Raw genomic sequence first — 21,325 nt, forward strand, 5'->3', positions numbered from 1 at the left:
TAAAAGCATATTGGCAGAGGAAGAGCCCTGGCATTCCAGCAGGAGCTAACAGGAAAAAGAAAATCAATGGCAGTAGCCCTGACACAGCCACTTCTGGTGGTTACCACTCACCTGGGGATGTGAGTCTCGGCGGGCCAGGGTCCTGGGGACAGGGGGTCCAAGGGGCAGTAGAGGGTAATTGTTAAGATTGTAGATGGACTGTTGGGTACTGGTTAAGAATTCTGGATTTGAATCCTGCCTCTCCGTCTGCTAAGGATTGATTTGGGATTGATTAGCATATGATTTAGGGCAAGTTGCTTGAGGTCTTTGGGCCTCTCTTTTCACATCTGTATAATAGAGGTGGTATTTTTTGACTTCCATTTGTGAAGTTTAAATGAGATTCGTTACTGTTGCTTTTATGTGAATCCTTAGTACATGGCCTGCTGCAAACACCCAGGACACCGAGGAAATGGTCGTTGCTGTTTGATTTTCCTCATCCCCAGTCTCAAGGGGAAGCCAGGCCAATGAGAAGAGCCACTTGCCATCAGGCTGTCCCTTTAGGAGTCACTGAAAGGGCCCCAGGGTGGGATGGTGGGGAGATAAGAACCATGAGAGAAGTTGGCACAAACGAGTTATGGGAAAAAGGGTCCAAGATAGACAGAAAAGAAGCTTTTGCCAGTTGATGGGGGAAGAAAGGAAGTCAGAGGGCTTAGACAGTGAGGGGGGACAGAACATCTCCATGTGCACTCTCATCTCTTGCAGTCAGCAACAGGTATCTACGGGGAGGGTCGTGCATCCTCTGCTACCCTGGAGGATCTGGAGGTCAGAGGCCCTGGGCCGAGATGCAGTGACCCTGCAGGCCAGCCCTCCAACCTCCTCCCACAGCAGGGGCTTGTTGCCCCTCTGCCAGCTGAGGCAGCCCACACACCCCCACCAGCCCTAATGATTATTCTCTCTACCCCTCCCCACAATCTTCCTCCAACTCCTTCTCTCTGCATGCACCTCAGAGCCAGTACCAAGAACTAGCAGTGGCCCTGGATTCAAGCTCCGCAATAATCAGTCAACTCACTGAAAACATCAATTCACCGGTAAGAGTCCAGTGGGGTCCCCTGATTACAGCTGGTCAATCCTGGACTCCAGTTTCCTCTTGGGGCCCTGAAGAAAGGGGCTAGGGGCCCCTGATGCCAAGGGCAAATGGGGAGCTGGGCACCCAGGTCTCACCTGGAGGGACCCCAGAGCACAGAACATGCAGCATGGCTCTTCTGCACTGCCCTGTTTGCTGACTCTCTCTTCTCCAGACACCTCTGCTCCAGTCCTTGCCACACATGCCCTGGGGTTGTCACCTCTCCGGGAAGCACTAGCCTGACTGGTTGTCAGGGGTCCATATTTCTGCCCTGCCTCAGTCCCTAATTTGCTTTTTGAGTCTGGACAAGCCATCTCTCCTCTTTATGCTCGTGTTTCTGGAGGAGGTAGAGAGTATCAAAGGTCTCGGTTAGCTCTGAAAGTCAGAGATTTAAAGGCCCCTAGAATGGAAACCTCAGGGCCAAGGGCTCCTGTCTGTCCTTTGCTGTTTTATATCTCTGCTATGAAGAACTGTACCTGGCCTGTACATGCTCAGTAAATGTTTGTTGAATGAATGCACGTTTCCAAATCACAAACTGGCAGAAGGGGGGTGGGCCTTTCTCAAACTCTGTCTCTAGAGGTTCACCAGCCCCTCCCTCCAGGGCCCTTTTCCCCCTTTGCTTTGGGCAGGTTCGCACATCTAAGGAGGAGAAGAAGCATAAGACACATCGGGTACAGAAGCTTGGGAGGAGCTTGTTCAAATTCAAAAAGCAGACGGGTAAGATGGGGCTGGCATGACCTGGCAGCAGGACTGGCATTAGAGGGCTGTGGGGGTGACTTAGAATGCCCCAGGGAGGTGGGTGGATGGAAGGGCTTTGAGGCAGAGGGAAAGAGGTCTGTGCCAGGAGAGGACAAGTCTTGTCATCTCCATGAGCCTCAGTGTCCCCATCAGTAAAGAGGGAGGAGTGCCCATTGTCCGCCACCCACAGTGCTCTCTATCTGAAAGTGACTTGGAAGATTGGCTACCATCTGGGTGTGAGGAGGCATTAGCAGTGAGGCCAAGTTTGGGAAGCCTGAGAGGAGGAGCTGTGCACCGAAGGGAGGATTTTTTTTTTTGAGAATCCAGAGGCCCTTATTGTCTGCTTCCTTTGTCAGCTGAACCCCTGGCCCCAGAGCCCCCAGCAGGGCCATCTAAGGTGGAGCAGCTACAAGATGAGACCAACCACCTAAGGAAGGAGCTAGAGAGTGTGGGAAGACAGCTCCAGGCTGAGGTGGAAAACAATCAGATGTTGAGTCTCCTGAACAGGAGACAGGAGGAGAGGCTACGTGAACAGGAGGAGAGGCTACGTGAACAGGAGGAGAGGCTACGTGAACAGGAGGAGAGGCTACATGAACAGGAGGAGAGGCTGTGTGAACAGGAGGAGAGGCTACATGAACAGGAGGAGAGGCTACATGAACAGGAGGAGAGGCTGAGTGAACAGGAGGAGAGGCTGTGTGAACAGGAGGAGAGGCTACGTGAACAGGAGGAGAGGCTGTGTGAACAGGAGGAGAGGCTACATGAACAGGAGGAGAGGCTACATGAACAGGAGGAGAGGCTACGTGAACAGGAGGAGAGGCTACATGAACAGGAGGAGAGGCTACATGAACAGGAGGAGAGGCTACGTGAACAGGAGGAGAGGCTGTGTGAACAGAAGCTGCCAGGGCAGGAGAGGCTGCTGGAAGAGGTGGAGAAGCTGTTAGAACAGGAGAGGCGGCAGGAGGAGCAGGAGAGGCTGCTGGAGAGGGAGAGGCTGCTGGACGAGGTGGAGAAGCTCCTGGAGCAGGAGAGGCTTCGGCAAGAGGATGAGAGGCTGTGGCAGCAGGAGACTCTGCAGGAGCTGGAGAGGCTGCGGGAGCTGGAGAGGATGCTGGAGCTGGGGTGGGAAGCCCTCTACGAGCAGCGGGCCGAGCCACGCAGCGGCTTCGAGGAGCTGGTGCGTTGCCCCACCTGGGGAGGCTGCCCTCTTCCCTAGCCCTCAAGGCCTTTGTTTCCCCACCTGTAAAATGGGGCATTGTAGCCTTCACATGAAATGGTACTTCTAAAGGCATCTGTGAGCCAGAGCCCTGCTCTGATGGCTGTGGGAGAGAGGGGATATTTTTCTAACCTGCCTCCACCCTTCCCGGTGCCATGGGAGGCAGACACTAAGTTCTGGGGTCTCCAGTTTTAGTGGGTGGCCACTGATTGCTTCTCTCTGTCCAGAACAACGAGAACAAGAGCACACTGCAGCCGGAGCAGCAAGTAAAGGAGCTGAAGAAGTCGGGTGAGCTGAAAGAGACTGTAACCTCCGACCCATCCAAGAAGATGTGGGAGGCGGGCACCAGCCTCTGGGGAGGGGAGGTGCCAGGCCACAGGCAGCTGCAGCCTGGGGACAGGTGACCCCAGCACCCTCCGGGGCAGTCCTATGACTGTTTCTTGCTTCCTGCCCTCTGACTTTTAGAGGTGGGTAGCCCTGGGGTCCTCCCAGGTCTGGACATCATCATCCCAGCTAGAGGCATGGAGCCCCCCAATCACAGAGGAAGAGACAGTGGTATAAGAGGCTCCTTATGTCGGGTGTGGTGGCTCACGCCTGCAATCCCAGCACTTTGGGAGTCTGAGGCAGGACAATCACTTGAGGTCAGGAGTTTGAGACCAACATGGCCAACATGGTGAAAGCTCATCTCTACTAAACTTAAAAATAATAATAATAATAATTAGCCGGGCCTGGTGGTGCATGCCTGTAATCCCAGCTACTCGGGAGGCTGAGACACGAGAATCACTTGAGCCCGGGAGGTGAAGGTTGCAGTGAGCTGAGATTGCACCACTGCACTCCAGCCTGGGACACAGAGTGACACTCTCTCAAAACAAAACAAAACAGAAAAACAAAAAAGACTCCTTAGATTCAAACTGGATTCCGGCCTCGGTTCCACTGGTCATAATTCAACTACTTTGCATCTCTAAGTCTCTGTTTCTTTAACTTCAAAAGGAAGTTAGCCTTTTCCTTGCAGAGGTGCTGAGGATTAAATGAGATAATACGTGGAAACATTAGGCATGTAGCACACTTAGCAGATGGTGGTTGGCTCCGCCTGCTTTTCCACCAGTCTGTGGCCTACAGTTTAAATGCTGGGAGAAAGGACGTGAGATTTGATGCTAGGGAAGGAGGCATGGGGTTCTAGGCAAGGGAGCCAGTCTCTTAGGCCTGGAGCAAGGGGCCAGGGGCCTGGGCAGGCCACAGAGCCCCACAGTGCCCTCGCTACCCTATTAATGGGCCAGGAATCTGGAAGCCAGCCACCACATGTCCTCATGCCCAGGGTCTTCCGGCAGGTGGAGCTGAAGAGCCAAGAGGCTCCGAGTCTGCAGCAGCAGCCAGACCAGTACCTGGAGCCCCAGTCCCACAGGAGCTTGGGTGTGCGGACAAGCAGGGTGGTGAGTAGAGCCCTCAGGCGGGGTGGGCAGGCAGGAGCAGGGGAGGCTTGCACTGTGCTCAGATTCCCACCCCCCTCCCTCTCTCTGAAGATCTTAGTGAGCTGAGCCTCACTGATAGCATGGAGGCTGCACCGGGAGAGGACAGGGAGGGTTCTCCCCCATGACAACCCCACTGCACAGCAGATCCAGCAGCTGCTTCCTCTAATGCAGGACTCCCCAGGAGCACCCAGGCTTGAGTGGAGAAGCTGTTGGTACAGGAGAGGCGGCAGGAGGAGCAGGAGAGGCTGCATGCCATTCTTTTCGGGCCGCCGAGAACAGAGAGCTAAACATCACCATCATCTAAGAGCGGGTCAAGAAATTAAAAAAAAAAAAAAAACGTTTAAGGGGTTAATATCCTACACAATTCATTTACTTCATTTGAATGTTAGAGCCATTTATGTTTATTTGTGTTTCTAATTTATAGTTTAAATTTATTTGTGTTTCTAATTTATAGTTTAAATTTATTTGTGTTTCCAATTTATAGTTTAAATTTATTTGTAAAAAGTTAAATGAGAGTGGGTCTTTCCCTCATGTTCACTCTGGCATCCTTTAGCATTTTTTAAATTTGATAATTATAGGACGCTAGCATGCATATCGAGTTTGCCCTTATGTGATGGGAGTTCAAACACACAAAGACCCACTATATGCACACAACTGTTCTTGCTGGTTTGGGATAGGCTGCCATGCTTTTTTTAATGTTAGTACAGCCTGTATATTCATTACGGAATTCAAATAAAATTTCCTTATGTTCTGCTGTTATGTTTGATCGAATCCTAATCACAGTGAGCTCTTCATTAGCTCAATATGTGGTTTGCCCTCAAGTGCGCGGTCTATTACTTTGTAATATGCCACTGTGAGTACTGACATTTACAGTTGTTTAAAGGTGGAGCGCTGGAAACAGCCTTTCCCCCTTTTTCTGTGTATTGGGGATGGGAGTAATAACATTTTGGGGAGCTTTTTAAATCTCCCAGAAGAGGAAAGTGGCCTGCTCTGGCAGGTGTGTGCAGGATAGAATATGTTTCATTTGTTCTGGTGCCAAGAATGAGCACTGTACTACGGTAGTTCCCTTAGGATTTGCATGTGCTCTGGGCTCATGAAGATATTGCATCATGAGCTGTGGCAGTTGTACTCTTTTTTGATGACCTAAAAGGGGATTATTTCTGAGGAATGAAAGGCTCCCATCATGACTGTGGATGTGGACAACCTTTTCTAGCTGAGAGCATTTATATCTACAATACATTTTAAAGTCAGAGTTCGTGTTCCCTGTTTTAATCACATGACTACATGTCCCAGTACACAAAAGGGCACTGGTTGGCATTCTCCTTAATGTATTTAGTAAAGATCAGAAGAAATCCTTTAAGAGTTTAAATGTCCCTGGAACAGGCATACAGGCTCTAGTCAAGAATGAATTCGAGTGAAGGAAAGCTGCGTGACACCTGGCATTCCTCTATGTTCATGGAGCTTACTTGAAGCTAGAAGATGGATTTTACCATCTAGACCTCTCTGGCTAATACCTAGTCTTCAACCATCTGACATAGGAATTCTTTTTCTTGAATGGAAAAGACTTTAAAAATAATAACAAACATTATTATAAACTAATATATGTGAGAGTACTTAGTTGAAACAAAAAGGAATTTTAGTAGACAGTATTATACTACATTTGAAAATCAAGGAGCAGTTTATGCAACTTAAAATGTTTACAAACTGCAGCGCAATCTACTGTTTGTGAATGTCAAAGTGTCATGAGGAAAGTGTCTATACAATCACGGAGTTATATTTCCTCACAAAGTTCTTTACGAAGAGTGAAATATGTTTTTATACCTCTCAGTTTCAGTTAGAGGCATATTTTGTGTAATATTTATGTTAATGTGCATGATCAATGAATTATTTCAGTCATATGTTGCCTATATCATAACTGGATGATGCTTGGGGAAGAATCAACAGCTAAAACTTCATGAAGTTCTAATGTCTGTGTTCCAAAATACATCATATCATTAGGATGTAGGGAGAGATGTATCTGCGCTCCCTGGGGTGGGCATTTCTAGTTACTAGACCATCTCCACTTTTAGCATTGGGCATCCTCATGATACTTTTATAAATATGACATTAATAGGAGATCAATAATACGATTTTACAGATTGAATAAGAGAATTGCCTGCATTCACTTAAAGATTGCAAATATTGAGCCCTTGTGACTTCAACTGACTCTTCCAGATTGTATGAATTTATCAATGTATTAGATAAACTCAGTTTCAGAATGATAAAGAAAAACTGTTAGACCAAATAATGTGGCTAATTACCAGTGGTAGGATTTCCAGCCCAAGGGTTTAAAATGGACTTAAGCTCCTGTTCTTGCCTTTTATTTTCTGAACTTGCTGCTTTTGCATTCTTTGAGTTCAGTTTAAAGACAGTTACTTTAAGTCCATTTTGAACCCTCAGGCTAGAAATCGTACCACTGTTAATTAGCCACATTATTTGGTCTAACAGTTTTTCTTTATCATTCTGAAACTGAGTTTATCTAATACATTGATAAATTATTTCAAAGGTATTTTTATAGTTCAAATCACTTCACTTTTACCCTGACACGTATAAATGACTAGGAATGACCTTCAGATAGCGTTTAGCATCTGTAACCAATCTGACAACAATGTGTTCATCAGGCACCTGTGGATTAAATCACATACTGGCATATTTAAGCTGAATGTCAGTCTGAAAAATAAATGTACTATATTAACTCAAATACCACTCTCTGTGTAGGTATTTTGTCATATGTTTAAGAAAAAGCTAAAGAGGATGGAAATCCTATGACAATAACTCAAGTCTTTCTTCAAAGTGCACGCAGTCTCTTGCAGTACCTCATTCAGCCAAGTATTTGTTCTCTTCCTCATTCAGTATAAGGCAGCTTTCAATTTGCTTAGAAGGCAACATTAGAAGGTTAGAGTTCAGCAGAAAGATAGAATTTTAAAATGTGAGTTCAACTGAATAAATTTGAATTTCTGTGGGAAGTAAAGAATCAAAATACCTATTTAAAGACTGCAATATATGATAATTATTTTTAAAGTAATAGATTAAACCTGATAGGTTTTCCTGAAATGAAAAACAATCAGTTCTAAAACCAAAGCTGATTTTTAGAAAATGTGAAAATGTAAATCAACCCTATCCAAAATAGATTCTCTAAAACTTTATCTTACAGTCACTTTCAAATAACTATTCAAAAATGTAACTGCTATATTAATGTCTTAAAATAATTTAAAACATTTTAAAATACGAATACTGTAGCTTAAAACAAAGAATCTAGGGGAAGGAAAAGTAGAGAAAGAAATGCCAATTCCAGTCCAAGCTGTATTTGCCAAGTTTTCTTAGAATGACTTTTACCGATTTATGAATTCTTATACACAGAATGCATGATGGAAATACTGATTTTTGTCTAAAGTGGCATTATTGACTGCTTCTGTGATGCTACTGCAATGTAATAAATTATTAGATGGTTTCAAGGTGCTGTTTTGCCTAAAAATTTTGTGTGTCTTCAAAACTATAGTATTAAAGGTATTGAGACTGTGCAAATGCTGGGCATGCTTGGCATGAGATAATCGGTTTTTATTCTTACAAAATTGTAACCATGTAAGTGTGTTTATTAAAAGAACACAAACTAAAAAAGTTACAGGAATTAAAGTTGTGGGATGAAAAAGTTACGGGATAAAAAATACTGTGGAAGAGTTGTGGCAAAAAAAGTTGTGGGAAAAAAGTAAAAAAAAAAAAGTTTTATGAAAAGTTTTTTTTAAAAGTTCTGAAAAAGAAGTTACGGGATTTAAAAAAACATCATGGGATAAAAATAAAAATAAATAAAAGCAGGCCCCTGTCAGCATAAGCCTGGAGAAGTGGGTCTGGAGTCTTCACCCCCACCATGTCCCTACAACCCCTCCCCAGTCAGCCCTTTACCATTAGGGTAGTAAGACAAGACCCTTGTCTAATGGAGGGAGACAAACAGACCCTTTACCACCTTGACCAAGGCTGAGTCCTTACATTTCTGGATGATGATGTTATTTAAGAGCCAGAGGTTGGTGGAGTTGGTTTGTTTGGAGGAGGTCTGACGGCCTCCTTACTCTCACCAAAGCAACTTTTCCCTCAGGGGGGCTCCCATCTTCTTACTCAGAGAGGCAGCTGAGGCGGGACAGTGGAGTTAACTGTAGACCAGGCCAGGGCACAGGCTGCTGGGGGTGCCCCCCCTTCCCCCGTGTACATACTGTAGCTGTGTAACATTCTGTATCGTACCTAGCGGAGGTTGCAGCTGGTGTATGAGGAAGAGGTTCTTATAATTATTCGCGGCTGGGAAACTTATTCATTGTTAGCATAGGAGCGATGATGGGGGCGGGGATGGGGTCATGGCTCCCTGGTGATGGGACCCCTTTTTTGTTTTGTTTTGTTTTTTTGTTTTTGTTTTTGTTTTGCTTTGATTTTGGAATAAATGGATTTAGCCATACTGCTCGGCCTGGCATGTTCCCGTTTCCCTCACTGGGGCCTGCAGTTTTTCCCACTCAACGAGGAGCCCCAGAGTGTCTCAGCATGTCCAGCTGGGCTGTGGGGAATCTTCCAGGCCTGTTACCTGTATGCTGCCTGGTGACACCTGGTGGATTTCACGAGGACTGCCATGGCGCCTATGGAGTATAGTCCGGCCCTGACAGCCAACAGGTTGAGAAGCCTGATCTAGCTGTGGTCAGGAAGACAGATACCAGTGCCCAAGGGCACTGACTTCCATCCACCCCAGGTGTCTTCCATTCCATCCCCCTGCCTCCCTCTCCTGTCTGCACCGGGTGGCCTGTCTGTCCCTCCAGAGTGCCGGCTGCCCCGCAGGCTCCCTCCAGGCTGAGTTCAGGGCCCTGTGCCCTAGTGGCCAGAGCCGGCTTCACAGGATAAGAGCCAGCTAAGCTCCAGGGACTTCCCAGGGAAAGTGTCCCTTGAAAAGGGTGTGACCTTTTCACCGCTGCCAACAGCACCCTAAAAATGGCTTGGCCTTTTCCCTCCCCTGAGCTCCATAGAGAACACAGCCAGCAGAGGACACATTCTCTGTCATTCAGAAATGGGTTTCTCAGCCGAGGGACAGCAGGACTGGTAGAGACTGTCAGGCCACACGGCTGCCTGCACAGTGCCGCCATGCTTGGCTAGAAGGGCGGGAGGGATGGCAGGGGCTGGCTGTCCACAGGCCGCGCATGTCCCGGAAGCTCACTGGAGGTGGTGCACTTTGGAGGGGCGATGTCAGGAGACAGCTTCCTCTTGCTGGGCTACAAGACTCCACAAGCACAGCATGGGGACTGATTCCCAGTTTTAGAGGTGAGGCAGTCGACCACATGTATATATGTATATATATATGTGTGTGTGTGTGTGTGTGTGTGTATGTGTATGTGTATATATATGAGAATTTATAGCTATTTACAGAACAGGGCAGAGGCATACCACAGAGGGGGCACAAGTTTTCAGCAATGGTCAAACCTGGACGTGTCAGCTCACCGCTACAACAGACTTAAGTCACTGATGAAGGGGGCTGGCTTTGGGGCTGGGGGAGCCACTGTCAAATCACAGGACACCCGCCCAGGCTGGCTTGGAAAGGGAGGTCTCTGAGAAGAGGAGGGATGTGTTTAGAGGTCGAAGTGGGGCCTGGGGCTCTCAGGATGGGATGGACTTGCCTGACCCGATCAGCTGGCAGTTGGAGAGAAAGCAGAGAGAAAACGGGTTAGAGAAAAGCCAGAGCTGGTGAGGCAAGTGCAGAGTATGGGTGCGCTGCAGCAGCTGTGGAGGGCCGGGGAGGGGAGGGCATAGGTGTGGGCATGGCAAGGTTCCTGGAAAAGAGGGGCTGGAAGGGAAAGGGGAGGAAGATGGAGGGAGAAGCCGGAGCTTCATAGGTAGTGCCTGGGGGCTGCAGCGGCCCTCCCCAGCTCACACACGCTGGCCTCTTTCATGGCACCCAGGCAGTCCACCCATAGTTCAGACGAATGCTCAGCCCCCTCGGGCTTCTCTCTTCTCTGGTCACCCTGTCTTCCAACTCACGGCCCAGGGCCACCTCTTGCTTGGGGAGCCCCACCCAACAGCCACCAGGCCTGATAGAAAGGGAACACTGCTTGAACCAAAAATGGTGAAGCTATAAGGGATGGATGATTGGAGTGAGTGCCAGAGGCCCCTCTGGGTGGTCCGAAATCCCAGGGTCCTCTGAAGGGACCCTGGGGAAGGCAGGGAGGGCAGGTAGCCGGATGCCACTGGCCATAGACTTATAAGTCTAAGAGGGGAGCCTCAACTGGTTGGCGGGGGTGGGGCTGCAGGTTGCATAGGTGAGGCTGGGCCCTTCCTGCTGGGAAAAGCAGAAGAGGGAGAGTCCATGGCAGGAGAGGCAGGTGGGCTCGCTAGGTGGAGCTCAGCTGGGCCAGCAGGCACTGTGGTCCCCTTGGCTGAATAGCACAGGTGACCCCTAGGAGCAACAGGCCAAGGTGTGTGAGCCTGCTGGTCGGCGATAGTGCTTCAGCGGGGGCCAGGGACTCTGCCTTCGGTCACACACTAGCAGCTATGGTGGTACCTGGGAGGGAGGGAAGGGGGCTGTGTGTCCCCACCTGGCCTGTGGAGTGTGGAGTGTGTTGTGGGATGACCGTGTGTATGGGACTCTCACCTAGATACCACTGGATTGCCGACAGATAGATGAGGTGGGACCCTGACTATCACCCCTGCTTTGCAGTGGATTTGGCTCTCAGCACTCCCAGGCTGGGAGCTGGATACCTGCCCTGGCAGCATGACTCAGACTGCACGACAGGTACGGCATGCCCAGGATAATGTTCCTAGGGACTGGTTCAGTGTGTAGGTCAGGGGCAAGTCGACAGGCCCTGCTCCTTACCCCTTGGAAGGGACTGCCACCAGGGGCAGTTCTGACTAAGGCCTGGGAACCCATGACTCAGAGCGTGGGTCCCCAGGTCTTGCTGGGCCAGCCTGGCTGCTGCAGGCAGACAGGAAGCACGCCTGACGCTCCTCCACCCTCGGTCAGCACAGCGGGGCTGGGACTCACACTAGCCTTCCCAGCAACTTGCTTTCCTGCGTGAACTCTGGCAGGCTGCCCTTTCTGTGCAAAGCCATAGCTGGGGCCTGCTCGGGGCCCTCTCCCTCTTTCACCTGCTCAGCGTGGCCTGGAACTTGGAGGTGGGCAGTCGGCGCCTAGGATGGGCCTGTGTCACTAGGGCATGTGTCCTTGGGCCAGTTACTTCCTCTTAGAGCCCTGGGCTCCTCCTCTGAGAATGGGGCGTGTTGGTGTGAAATGAGGTGAGCATGTTGAGTTGAGGAGCAGCAGGACAGGCACCTGCAGGCAGCCCCCCTGGCCACGTTCCCCTCCCTCCCTTCCAAGTCCTGGGACAGACGCTCATCACCAAGGGGTTCAGCCTCTGATGCTCTTTCTTGGTCTCAGTCCCTAAGGAGTAATTTTTTTTCTTTTTTTTCTTTTCTTTTCTTTGAGACGCAGTCTCCTCCCTCTGTCGCCTAGGCTGGAGTGCAAAGGCGTGATCTCAGTTCACTGCAACCTCTGCCTCCCAGGTTCAAGCGATTCTTCTTCCTCAGCCTCCCAAGTAGCTGGGATTACAGGTGCCCACCACTGCACCCGGCTAATTTTTGTATTTTTTGTAGAGATGGGGTTTCGCCACATTGGCCAGGCTGGTTTCAAACTCCTGACCTTAGGTGATCCGCCCACCTCAGCCTCCCAAAGTGCTGGGATTACAGGTGTGAGCCACCGCGCCCAGCCAGGAGTGATTTTCAGTGGTGTCCTCTCCATCCCCAGCATACACCCAGCCCTGAGCGGCCGCGGCTGCCACATGCAGGCTCCAGGGCTACACTTGCTTTTCGTCCAGGGATGTCATACCCTGGAGAGTAGAATGTGAAAGGTGACCCCTGTAGGCTGCAGGGTGGCCTCTCTGAACCTTAGTGTCCCCCACCTGTAGAAGGGGCGTAACACCTTCCAGGGGGAGGGCTGAGGAGGAAATTGTCAACGGCTGAGTCTAAGGCTCACAGCCAGAGGCCAGGGTCGGACCCAGGGCTGGGCCTGGGCCTGGGAGGACAGTGTCCGCCCCTTCTCCAGCCTCCCGCCCCTGGTCAGGCCAGGACCCTCTTCAAAGCACCTTCATGCCCATCTGTTCCCAGCTGTGGGCACCACTGTCTGGCTCCATGGGACTAGATTTTATGGGAGGGGAAGGGGCTGTGGGTAGGCAGGTACCAGGTGCTGGACCATAGATCAGCATGGTAGGAACCTGTTGCTTGGGCTGGTGGTGGGAAAGGGGCCACTCCAAGGCAGTGGCAATTAGCCCAGCCCTATCTCTGGGCACAGAGATGAAGGGACACATGGGGACACAGTAGGGCAAAATTGGCCAGCCTGCTCTTCCCCTCTCTGCCCGCTTTTTGCAGAAGAGTCAACAGATAGAACAGACAGAGCCAGGGAGGTGCCCATGGGGGCCCCAGTCCCCACCACTCCAGGGGGCAGTCCCTGCAAGTGACAAGGTGGGCTCAATCCCTGTGGAACAGGTCTCTGAGGACCACAGAGTGGGGCCCCAGGGAAGGCTGGGAGCCTGAGCTGAAGGCAGGCAGCAAGTAAGGGCCAAGCTGTGCCCCTGCCCAGAAGACCCTCCTGCCCCCAGAACCCCACCCTCTGCAGACAGGCCTCCCTGGGCAGCAGCCCCCCGGCTTCCGAGGCCTTCCGTGCCTCACCAGATGCCATGCTCTCAGGGACTCGTTTGCTACGCTGCCCCCTGCAGCTCTGCCCCAGAGGAGCAGGTGAAAAGCCGCGCCTGCCGAGGTGCTGCAGCGGTGGAGTTTTGGGCAGAGGGGTCGGGGGAAGAGTTTCTCACTTTTAAGATTCCCCAAATCCAAGATGAAGTCACACTGTGCTTTAGAATGGTAGATGCTCATTTATGTAAAATCATAATAAATGTTACACAAACTGTTAGAATAAAAATATACCTTTTTCGAGGGGGAGGAGCTCCCCAGCCTGCCGCTGGGTAGTGAGAGGGGGTTAGCACCATTAGGCCGTAGGGGGCGGGAGCTCCGCCACAGCCCGTGGTGGGCACTGAGGTCTGTCGGTCGGTCTGTGCATCCTGGCACCGTCAGTGGCGGGTGACCCGCTGATGGCCTCGGGAGGGGGCGCCGTGGCTGGGCGGAGAGCACGAGCGGCAGCACTGGGTGCGGACGGTGGGCAGCTGGCAGTGGCCCAGTAGGCACAGTGTCTCACAGAACCCGAAGGACAGGCGGTCCCGCTCACAGCCTGGAGTGGGGGGGGGCAGAGAGGCATCAGAACCAGTGGTTTGGGGTACCCAGAACCTGGCTCCCCACCCCAACCACCTTAAGGAGGCTCCAGCAGCTCCCCACCAAGCAGAGAGCCCCGGTTTTTGGAGCGGCTCCCAAACCGGAGTTGCAGGTCTCCAACTGTTGGTGTCTCTGTCCCACCTACTCACGGCCGACCCCAGGACTCGAGAACGGGCGCTGCTGGGCTGAGGTTTCTGGAGGAAAGGTCCTGAGACCCCACCCTGACCCCCTCACATGCCTGTTAAAGAGCCTGCCCAGGGCGACGCCCTGCCATCCCATCTCCATCCTTGCTCACCCCTGGTGTTCCCCGACAGATCCTGGCACAGAACTGCGGTCCCGGGGCCTCCTGCCAACCTGCAGCGGCCTCTGCCCCCGACTCCCGCCACCGCCCCCTGCCCCAGTGCATCTGTCCTGCCAGACCTCCGTGACCACCTCCAGCCACAGGGGCTGTACACAGCCTCGGGTTCTGAGTCACAGGTCCCATCTCCCAGGCCAGCCTCCCACTTCCCAGGTGGGCCACGAAGCCTAGAGAGAGTGGGCCCTACAGGCTGTCAGCAGAAACCAGGGACTAAGCCCAGGCCCAGTGGGGAGGGAGGCCGGCTGCAGGCTGTGCTTGTCAGGGCTGAGGCTTGGCTGGGCCCTCCTGCCCCGTGGTTATCACAGCCATTTTGGGAAGTGGCTTGTTTCCAGCCTCCTGGCCTTGCTCCTGATGCCACTGCCACTGCTGACAGCCCCCACCTGCCGCCTGGGCCCTGCTTACTCCAGCAGACCTCCCTGGGGAGGAAGAGCGGGAGGACAGCAGCCAGCCCTGTGCCAGGGACATCCCTCAGGCCCGGCAGAGGGCACGAGGCAGCAGGCAGGCTCCTCCACCCCAGCTCCAGGCAGAGCTCCAAAGTGCACATCTGCAGGCCTGCATCCTGGTCGCCCGGGGTGACCTCAGACAAGCTGCTTCACCTCTTGGGCCTCGGTTCCCTCCTCTGTCAACCCCACCTCCACAGCAAATGGATGTGGCCATGCTGTGTCACTGCAGCGACCGCACACTCTGGAGTTTCCCGGCTTTCCCCCTGTCCCGCCAACTATCCCACAGACCAGCAAAACATCCTGGGAATTCCAGGTCTCAAAGTCCAAGACACCTTCCCAGCTGCCCCTCCACTGTTCACTGGTGGCAGAAAACTCCTCACTTAGGACAGCTTCCAGTTCAGCCACCTAACCAGCCCCCATAGCCCACTCCCTGCAGCCCACTCATACCCGCCCCTGGGAGACCTTGCAAGCCCAGAGCCTCCTGGGCCATCCGTCCTTGGTTCTAGGCCCCCAGGGGCCTCAGTTCCTGTTCTCTGCCCCATCTGGTCCTCATCCCCTGAGATCATAACCACCCCACTCCCTGTGGCCAGCTCTAGCCATGAAGGCGAGAGATGTGATGCCAGAACCCAGCTCAGGCAGCACACAGGAGTGCTCTGAGATGCTGGCTGGGTGCGTGCTGAGGGCAGGCAGGACAGGGTGGGGGCACTGCCACTGGGCCTTGAGATAATGGGGTTTGTGGCAGGAAGGCCACCCCTGCCAGAGGCAGGGTAGCAAGGCATGGCAGCGAGGCATGGCAGGGGCCACTCTGAGCCCAAATGAGGGCTGCCCAGGAGCCAGCGCAGGTAGAGAAGGCTGCATTGGACAAGGGGAGAAGGCAGACTGGGGAGATTGCAGGGGGCCCCGAATGCCAGCTTGAGGGCCGTGGCTGAGGACTCTGTCCTAGGCTCAGGGGGCAGACAGCCAATAGCACAAGGGCTGCAGCTCTTCAGGCCACAGCTCCTGGATTCCTTAGACTGGCAGGGTCAGCCCCAGGCCCTCTCCCTGACCTTGCAATTGGGGATGACAGTGGCTTTGGGGAAGGGGTAAAAGCCGCCTTCCCTGAGCACCACCTGGATCCCCACGCAGTGCTGCGCCCTTCATGCCCAGACCTCACTTATGCAAGGATGGGGCTTGGCAGCCCCTTTATTCAGCACATGAAGGCCCTGAGAGGGAAATGGAGCCCAAGGCCACACAGCTGGTGAGGGGAGCCCAGGTGACACTCCAGGGCCACCCCATTTCCTGCCCTCAGCACTGCTGAGAGCAGCTGGGGCTGCAGGAAGTCTGTGAGTGTGAGAGTGTGTGTGTGTGTGTGTGTGTGTGTGTGTTGGAGGCAGGGGGGTGGGATATCCAGAACCACCTCTAGCTCAGGCCCTTCCACCAGGACCCAGCTGGCCAGGAAACCCCCCACCACTGGGATTAGCAGGACCCTGGAAGGGAGGCCCTTCCTGTGGTTCCATTGCTCACTCTAGGCAGTCCTCTGGCCAGGGAATGGACAGGCCAGGGCTGGGGAGGGGACAGGGACTCACCCAGGCCCAGTTTTCACACAGCTTCAGGGACATCCCTGGTCTCACTGTGGGAAGACTGAGACCCAGAGGGGAAAGAGCTTACCCAGGTTCACACAGCAAATCAGGGGCCAAGGCCACTCCCTCTACTCACCGGAGGTCAGAAAGCTGCCTGCGGGATGTTGTGTAGCTGGGACTCCTCTTGACTGACTCCCAGCACAGCCCAGCCTCCAGCATGGGATCCTGTGGCATCAGGATTTTCCAGTGGCTCATGAGCCCAGACTACAGATGGAGCCAGCCGGTGCCGTGGGTGCAATGGTTTGAAGACCCAATTTCCCCATCACCCTTCCCGCCCCACCTCACTTCAGCAGAGAGCTTGGGGTCGGGGGACTCACGGGGAGGCTCGACGGGCTCACAATCCTCGGTGCCACACAGCCGGGAGCTCACAAGGCCAGGCCTCATGGCCACACTGGTCACTGTCTTCCTCGGGTAGCCCCGTCTGGGTGTTGACACACTTGACCAGTGTGTGACCACTGGATGCCACCACCACAGGGGCCTGAGCACTGGGGGGAGCAGGGGAGGAATGAGTGTCTCCAGGGCCAGCCCTAGCAGTGGGGGCAGGGACACCTCCTCTGGGAAGCTGTCCCTGCGCCCTGTGCCTGACTGGCCTGCCCCTGCTCCCAGCCGCCCTCTCAGTGCCTCCTGGAGGACCTGTTCCCATTCCTAGAGCCCACTTGGTGCTGGAACCCCACTCTCACTTGTGGGATCGGCTGCTGCAGAGGGAAGGGGCATGAGAACCATGGGACAGCCCTTGGGGCGGCAGGGCAGTGAGCCCCTCACACGGGACATGCCTGAGAGGCCTGGGCAGGGGCCCCGGGATGGAGCCCTGATGCAGCAGTGAGCAGAGACGTGGGCGAGACACCGCTGTGCCCGAGGGACAGGGCAGAGGACCTGCCGCAGCCCATGGGCAGGAGGGGTGGAGACAATTTCACAGCTGGGGCCCAGCCCGCCAGGCTTTGTTGTTAACAGGTGCAGGTCTGAAAGCCCTAAACATGTGCTGAGTCTGTGCCAGTGTCGTGCTGTGCCCGGCCCTGTGCTTTGTTGCGTTCCTCCATTTAATCCTCCTGACCCTCCTCTCCCAAAACCGTCCCAATTTTACAGATGAGAAAACTGACCCAGCAAAGCAAAGCAACCTGCCCAGAGTCACTCAGCAGCCAGTCGGACAAAGACTCAAACGCTGGCCCAGCTGACTCCCGGACCCAGCTCAGGGCCCAAATCTGACATTTCTGAACCCCTCAGTTGCAAACAGGCCCAGCAGAAGGTGTCCTGCCCATCTGAGGCCCCTCTTCTGCCCCCTTCTGCCGCTGGCCTTTGCTGGGCTCCCTGATCTCCCCAAGCTCATCATTCCTGCCTCAGACTTCACACCTGCTGTCCCCTCGATCCCTGTCCTTGGCATCACTGACTCCTCCCTCGGGTCTCGACCCCAGACCCCTCCTCGGAAGGCCTTCCCTGACATCACAGCACACGTGCCCTTTCCTTGTCTGTTTCTCCCTGTCAGGTGTGAGCACCAGCACGGCAGGGCTTCGTCCACTGACTGCTGCATGTGCAGGGGCCACAGAGAGCCTGGCTCACAGCACACACTCCACAGCTCCTTCACCCAACCCAGGACTGACCAGGCACTACCAAGCACTTGCTCCCTGCTCCCCCCCACAGCCTGGCTCACCTGGCCCCAGGGCCCCACCACCCACTGTGTGCAGGGGTGGGTGTTGCAGGGCCGGGTGGTGTTGGGTCTCAGTGCCTCCTCGCAGAGGTCTGGCTCTGGGCAGGTCACCAGACGCTGCTGCTCACCACCGCCACAGGCCTCGGAGCACTGGGTGGGCAGGGAAGGAGTCAGGGCACAGCCAGGGTCTGAGGGTGTCCCCTCCCCCCAACTCAACGCCCAGGCCTCACCTCCCTCCAGGAAGACATGTACCAGCTGAGGCAGGGCTGGGCCCCGCAGGGCCAGTGCACAGGCAGCTTGGCAGGTCCAGGCTGACAATGGAAGGGCCACAGTGGCCGGAGGTCCCATGTGTCCACATGCTGCATGTCCCACACTGAGGAACCTCTGCCACAGCTGTGGGAGCACTGGGGACCGAGAGACTTGTGTGGACACATCCCCACGTGCAGGCCCACAGGCATGACCCCGTGAGGCATGTGGCAGGAAAGGCATCAGACCCACGCCCCAGCTGGGGGCAAATCCCTGAAGAGCCCCAGCGAGAGGCCAAGGCTGGCAGGCCCCAGGCCAAAGGTGGCATGGCCAGGGGCTGCCATGGGCTGGGACAGACAGAGAAAGGGAGGAACAAGTCCAGATGGGGTCAAAGATACAGAGGAAAGGAGACAGGTCAAGCCAGACAAAGATGAGATGACTCCCAAGAGATTCGGAATCCGGTGCGATCAGGCATGTAGACATGCAGCCTGGAGCCCTCCCCTTCCCTGCCGCTCTCGGAACACAGGCCGTGGGGAACCAGGGCTCCACCCCATGCCCTGGGGATGCCTGTCCTGGCTCCATCCTCATGCACCTTACTCCAGTTGCCTGAGTGCCAGGTGGCACAGGGCCACAGGTGGCAGCGGCGGGCAGGCTGGGGCCGGCCAGCAGGGTCGCAGTCCTCATCCCGGCTGGAGCTACAGCGCACCGGCCTCCAGAGGGCACCCAGGCCACAGGTGGTGGAGCACTACGGGGCACAGACCCGTGAAAGCCAGGCAGATCCCATCCTCGCCAGGCCTCCACAGCCAGGAAACTACCCACCTAGGCTAGCAAGACCTCAGCAAGACAGGGACCCTCTTCTGGGCCTCAGTTTCCTTATTTGCAAAATAGGCTCCTCCACCCACCTCCCAGGAAGACCATGAGAATGAAAAGTCAAATCCCCCCAGCAAGCAGCCGTCCCTGCTCACATGGGACAAAGGGCCTGTGTTCCAGTGTCATTGGTGCAGAGGTTCGGGGGAGGAGACCCTGTGGGCACCCCTGACCAGCTATCCTGACCAGCCTCGTCGCTTCCCAGAGGCACCAGGGAAGGAAGGCTGGGTCCTGGTACCAGCAGCCAAATCGCTGGCTATCCCCGCGCAAAACAGGCCCTGTGGGCTTCAGCCTGCCCCTTCCCACCCCAAAATTAGGAATCTGAGCAGAAGCTTGCTTCTCCTGCAGCGACCATCTGGGGACCCAGGGAGGGGGCACTAGCCAGCTTCTTTCATGCAGCTCAGACGTCTGCAGGTCACTGCCAAAGGAGGGTGGAGCCACTGAGGGCAGAGCCAGGTAGCAGTGGGCTGAGTCCAGCCTGGAGGAGCCAGGCAGAGCCTCAGGGAAGCTGCTGCCTGTTGGGCAGGACTGGGCCTGGCGGCCACACAGGGACCCTCCCCACTGCGCAGCTGTCTGAGCCAGCTCCATCCTGGGGCATGCTGTGCTGCCAGAGTGTGCCTGCCCCTGCCTTCCCTGAGGCCCCCTGTGCTGCCCAGGAATGGGCCCCAGGTCCCCTCATTCCCCTAATCCTGGGAACCCCCGCCCCAAGGAAGGCGAGACAGACGGCGCCTGTGTCCCACTCTGCTCATTTTCAGATGAGGAAACAGCCACCAAGGTCCCACGCAAACTCCCTGCCCGCCCAGCCCACACCACTTGCCTCGCTCCAGTTTCCCACTTGTCAGCTGGCATTCCTGACAACCAGCGGGTCCGCGGGGGGCCCCGCTTCAGCCAGGCTGGGAGCCAGCGGCTGGGTCTCAGGGACTCTGTGGCTGTTGGCAGGGCTGTCCCAAGCTGGCGTGGACAGCAGCCTAGAGCTCAGGGGCACCTCAGGGCTGAGGGACTCAGGCTGACCCTTGGGTCCTGGGTTCAGGGCAGGCTCAGGCGTGTGCCCGAGGCCAGTCAGGGTTGTGGGGAGGAAGGTCCCCCACACTGCCACAGTCTGAAGGTCCCATAAGCCTGGTCCTGGGGTTGGGAAGGTGGGAGTCCCCGGCTCCAGGGGACTGTCCTTGCCCTTCATCTCTGGCAGAGGGGCTATGGGAGGAGGAGGGAGAGAAGCCACCCCAACAGTGGGCCACAGTTCACTATCCACAGGCCCCAGGCCACCCTCCAGAGCTGACTCCCAGGCTACTGTCCCTCCTGTCCACAGCTCCGCCACGTCAGGACTAGGAGAGGAGTGGGTGCTGCTGACCGGGTACAAAGTGGGCAGCGTGGGGCTGGGTCTCGGGGGCAGGTGGGGTGCTCCGCAGCCCTCGGGTTCCTCATCATTTGAAAACCTCATTGGTCCTGTCCTGCCATGGAGAGGGCAGCTGGCTCTGGCTGTCCTTGCCAACTGGGAAATCATTTTGGCTCTCAGGGGCGGCAGGCGTCTGCAGGCCATCAGTGGAAACCCTGGGCCAGGGCAGGCTGGGGAGCCCAAGATCTGGGGCCCCTATGGGGGTGTCTTCCTCAGGCAGGAAATTGATCAAAGGGTTCCCAGGGGTCTGCTCTGAGGGTGGGGGTGGGGAGCGGCCGGCCTGACTAGGCCAAGGGCTCGGGGACCAAGGTCCCGGTGCCCCTTCCTCCTTGGCTGCAGGAGGCTCTGTGGCAGGCACGGGGCTACCCGTGGAGGGCGCAGCAGGACGGCTGTGTGGTGGGGGCGTCTGATCCCCTGTCCCCGCCAGGTCTAGATTGGGCTCCTCAGAGGGCCCGTAGGACAGATCCTCGTGGAAGCTGATGAAATTGTAGTCGTAGTAGAAGTCGTCCACAAACACGGGCCCCGGCAGGTCCAGCTCTGGAGCCTCCTCCTCAATGGCGTTGCCCATGGTGCCTGGCTTGGGTGATGAGGCGGGTGAAGGGCGTGGGGCCAGGTGGCGCGGGATGAAGTCAGCCTCATTGAAGAGCTCGTGGCTGGAGGAGCCGCTGCCTCAGCCTTCAGGGCCCAGTGTGTCCAGGGGCCACCGACAGGGTGGCAGAGAGCAGGTGACTTCGCTGGCTGGCTGCTGGGCCTCGTCACAGGGGACACCGGTGTCACTGATGCAGAGGACATTTCGGTGCTGAGTCCCTTCCTCATATGTCACTGAGCACTGCGGGGAAGCCAGGGTGAGGGGCTTAGCCTGGGAGGCAGGCTGCCAGGGGACACTGGGGCAAGGCTGGGTAACCTGTCCACTGCCTGAT

General features: G+C 54.9%; 1 protein-coding gene and 1 pseudogene across 1 annotated transcript in view; one reads left to right on the plus strand and one right to left on the minus strand.

Moving 5' to 3' along the window:
* Positions 1-1,382: 1,382 nt before the first annotated feature.
* Positions 1,383-4,931, plus strand: LOC134729100 (putative golgin subfamily A member 6-like protein 19; annotated as a pseudogene).
* Positions 4,932-13,423: 8,492 nt separating this feature from the next.
* LOC129394029 (A disintegrin and metalloproteinase with thrombospondin motifs 7-like) overlaps positions 13,424-21,325 on the minus strand; it is a 52,217-nt gene continuing 44,315 nt past the window's right edge. Inside the window, 9 exon segments of the mRNA XM_063596504.1 lie at positions 13,424-13,796; positions 16,575-16,626; positions 16,628-16,708; positions 16,710-16,742; positions 17,903-18,049; positions 18,130-18,303; positions 18,738-18,890; positions 19,830-20,436; positions 20,438-21,234. Coding sequence (XP_063452574.1) covers positions 13,639-13,796; positions 16,575-16,626; positions 16,628-16,708; positions 16,710-16,742; positions 17,903-18,049; positions 18,130-18,303; positions 18,738-18,890; positions 19,830-20,436; positions 20,438-21,234 — 2,202 coding nt within the window. The 3' untranslated portion in view covers positions 13,424-13,638.

Source organism: Pan paniscus, chromosome 16 (assembly GCF_029289425.2).
Source record: "Pan paniscus chromosome 16, NHGRI_mPanPan1-v2.0_pri, whole genome shotgun sequence".
Taxonomy (NCBI): Eukaryota; Metazoa; Chordata; class Mammalia; order Primates; family Hominidae; genus Pan; species Pan paniscus.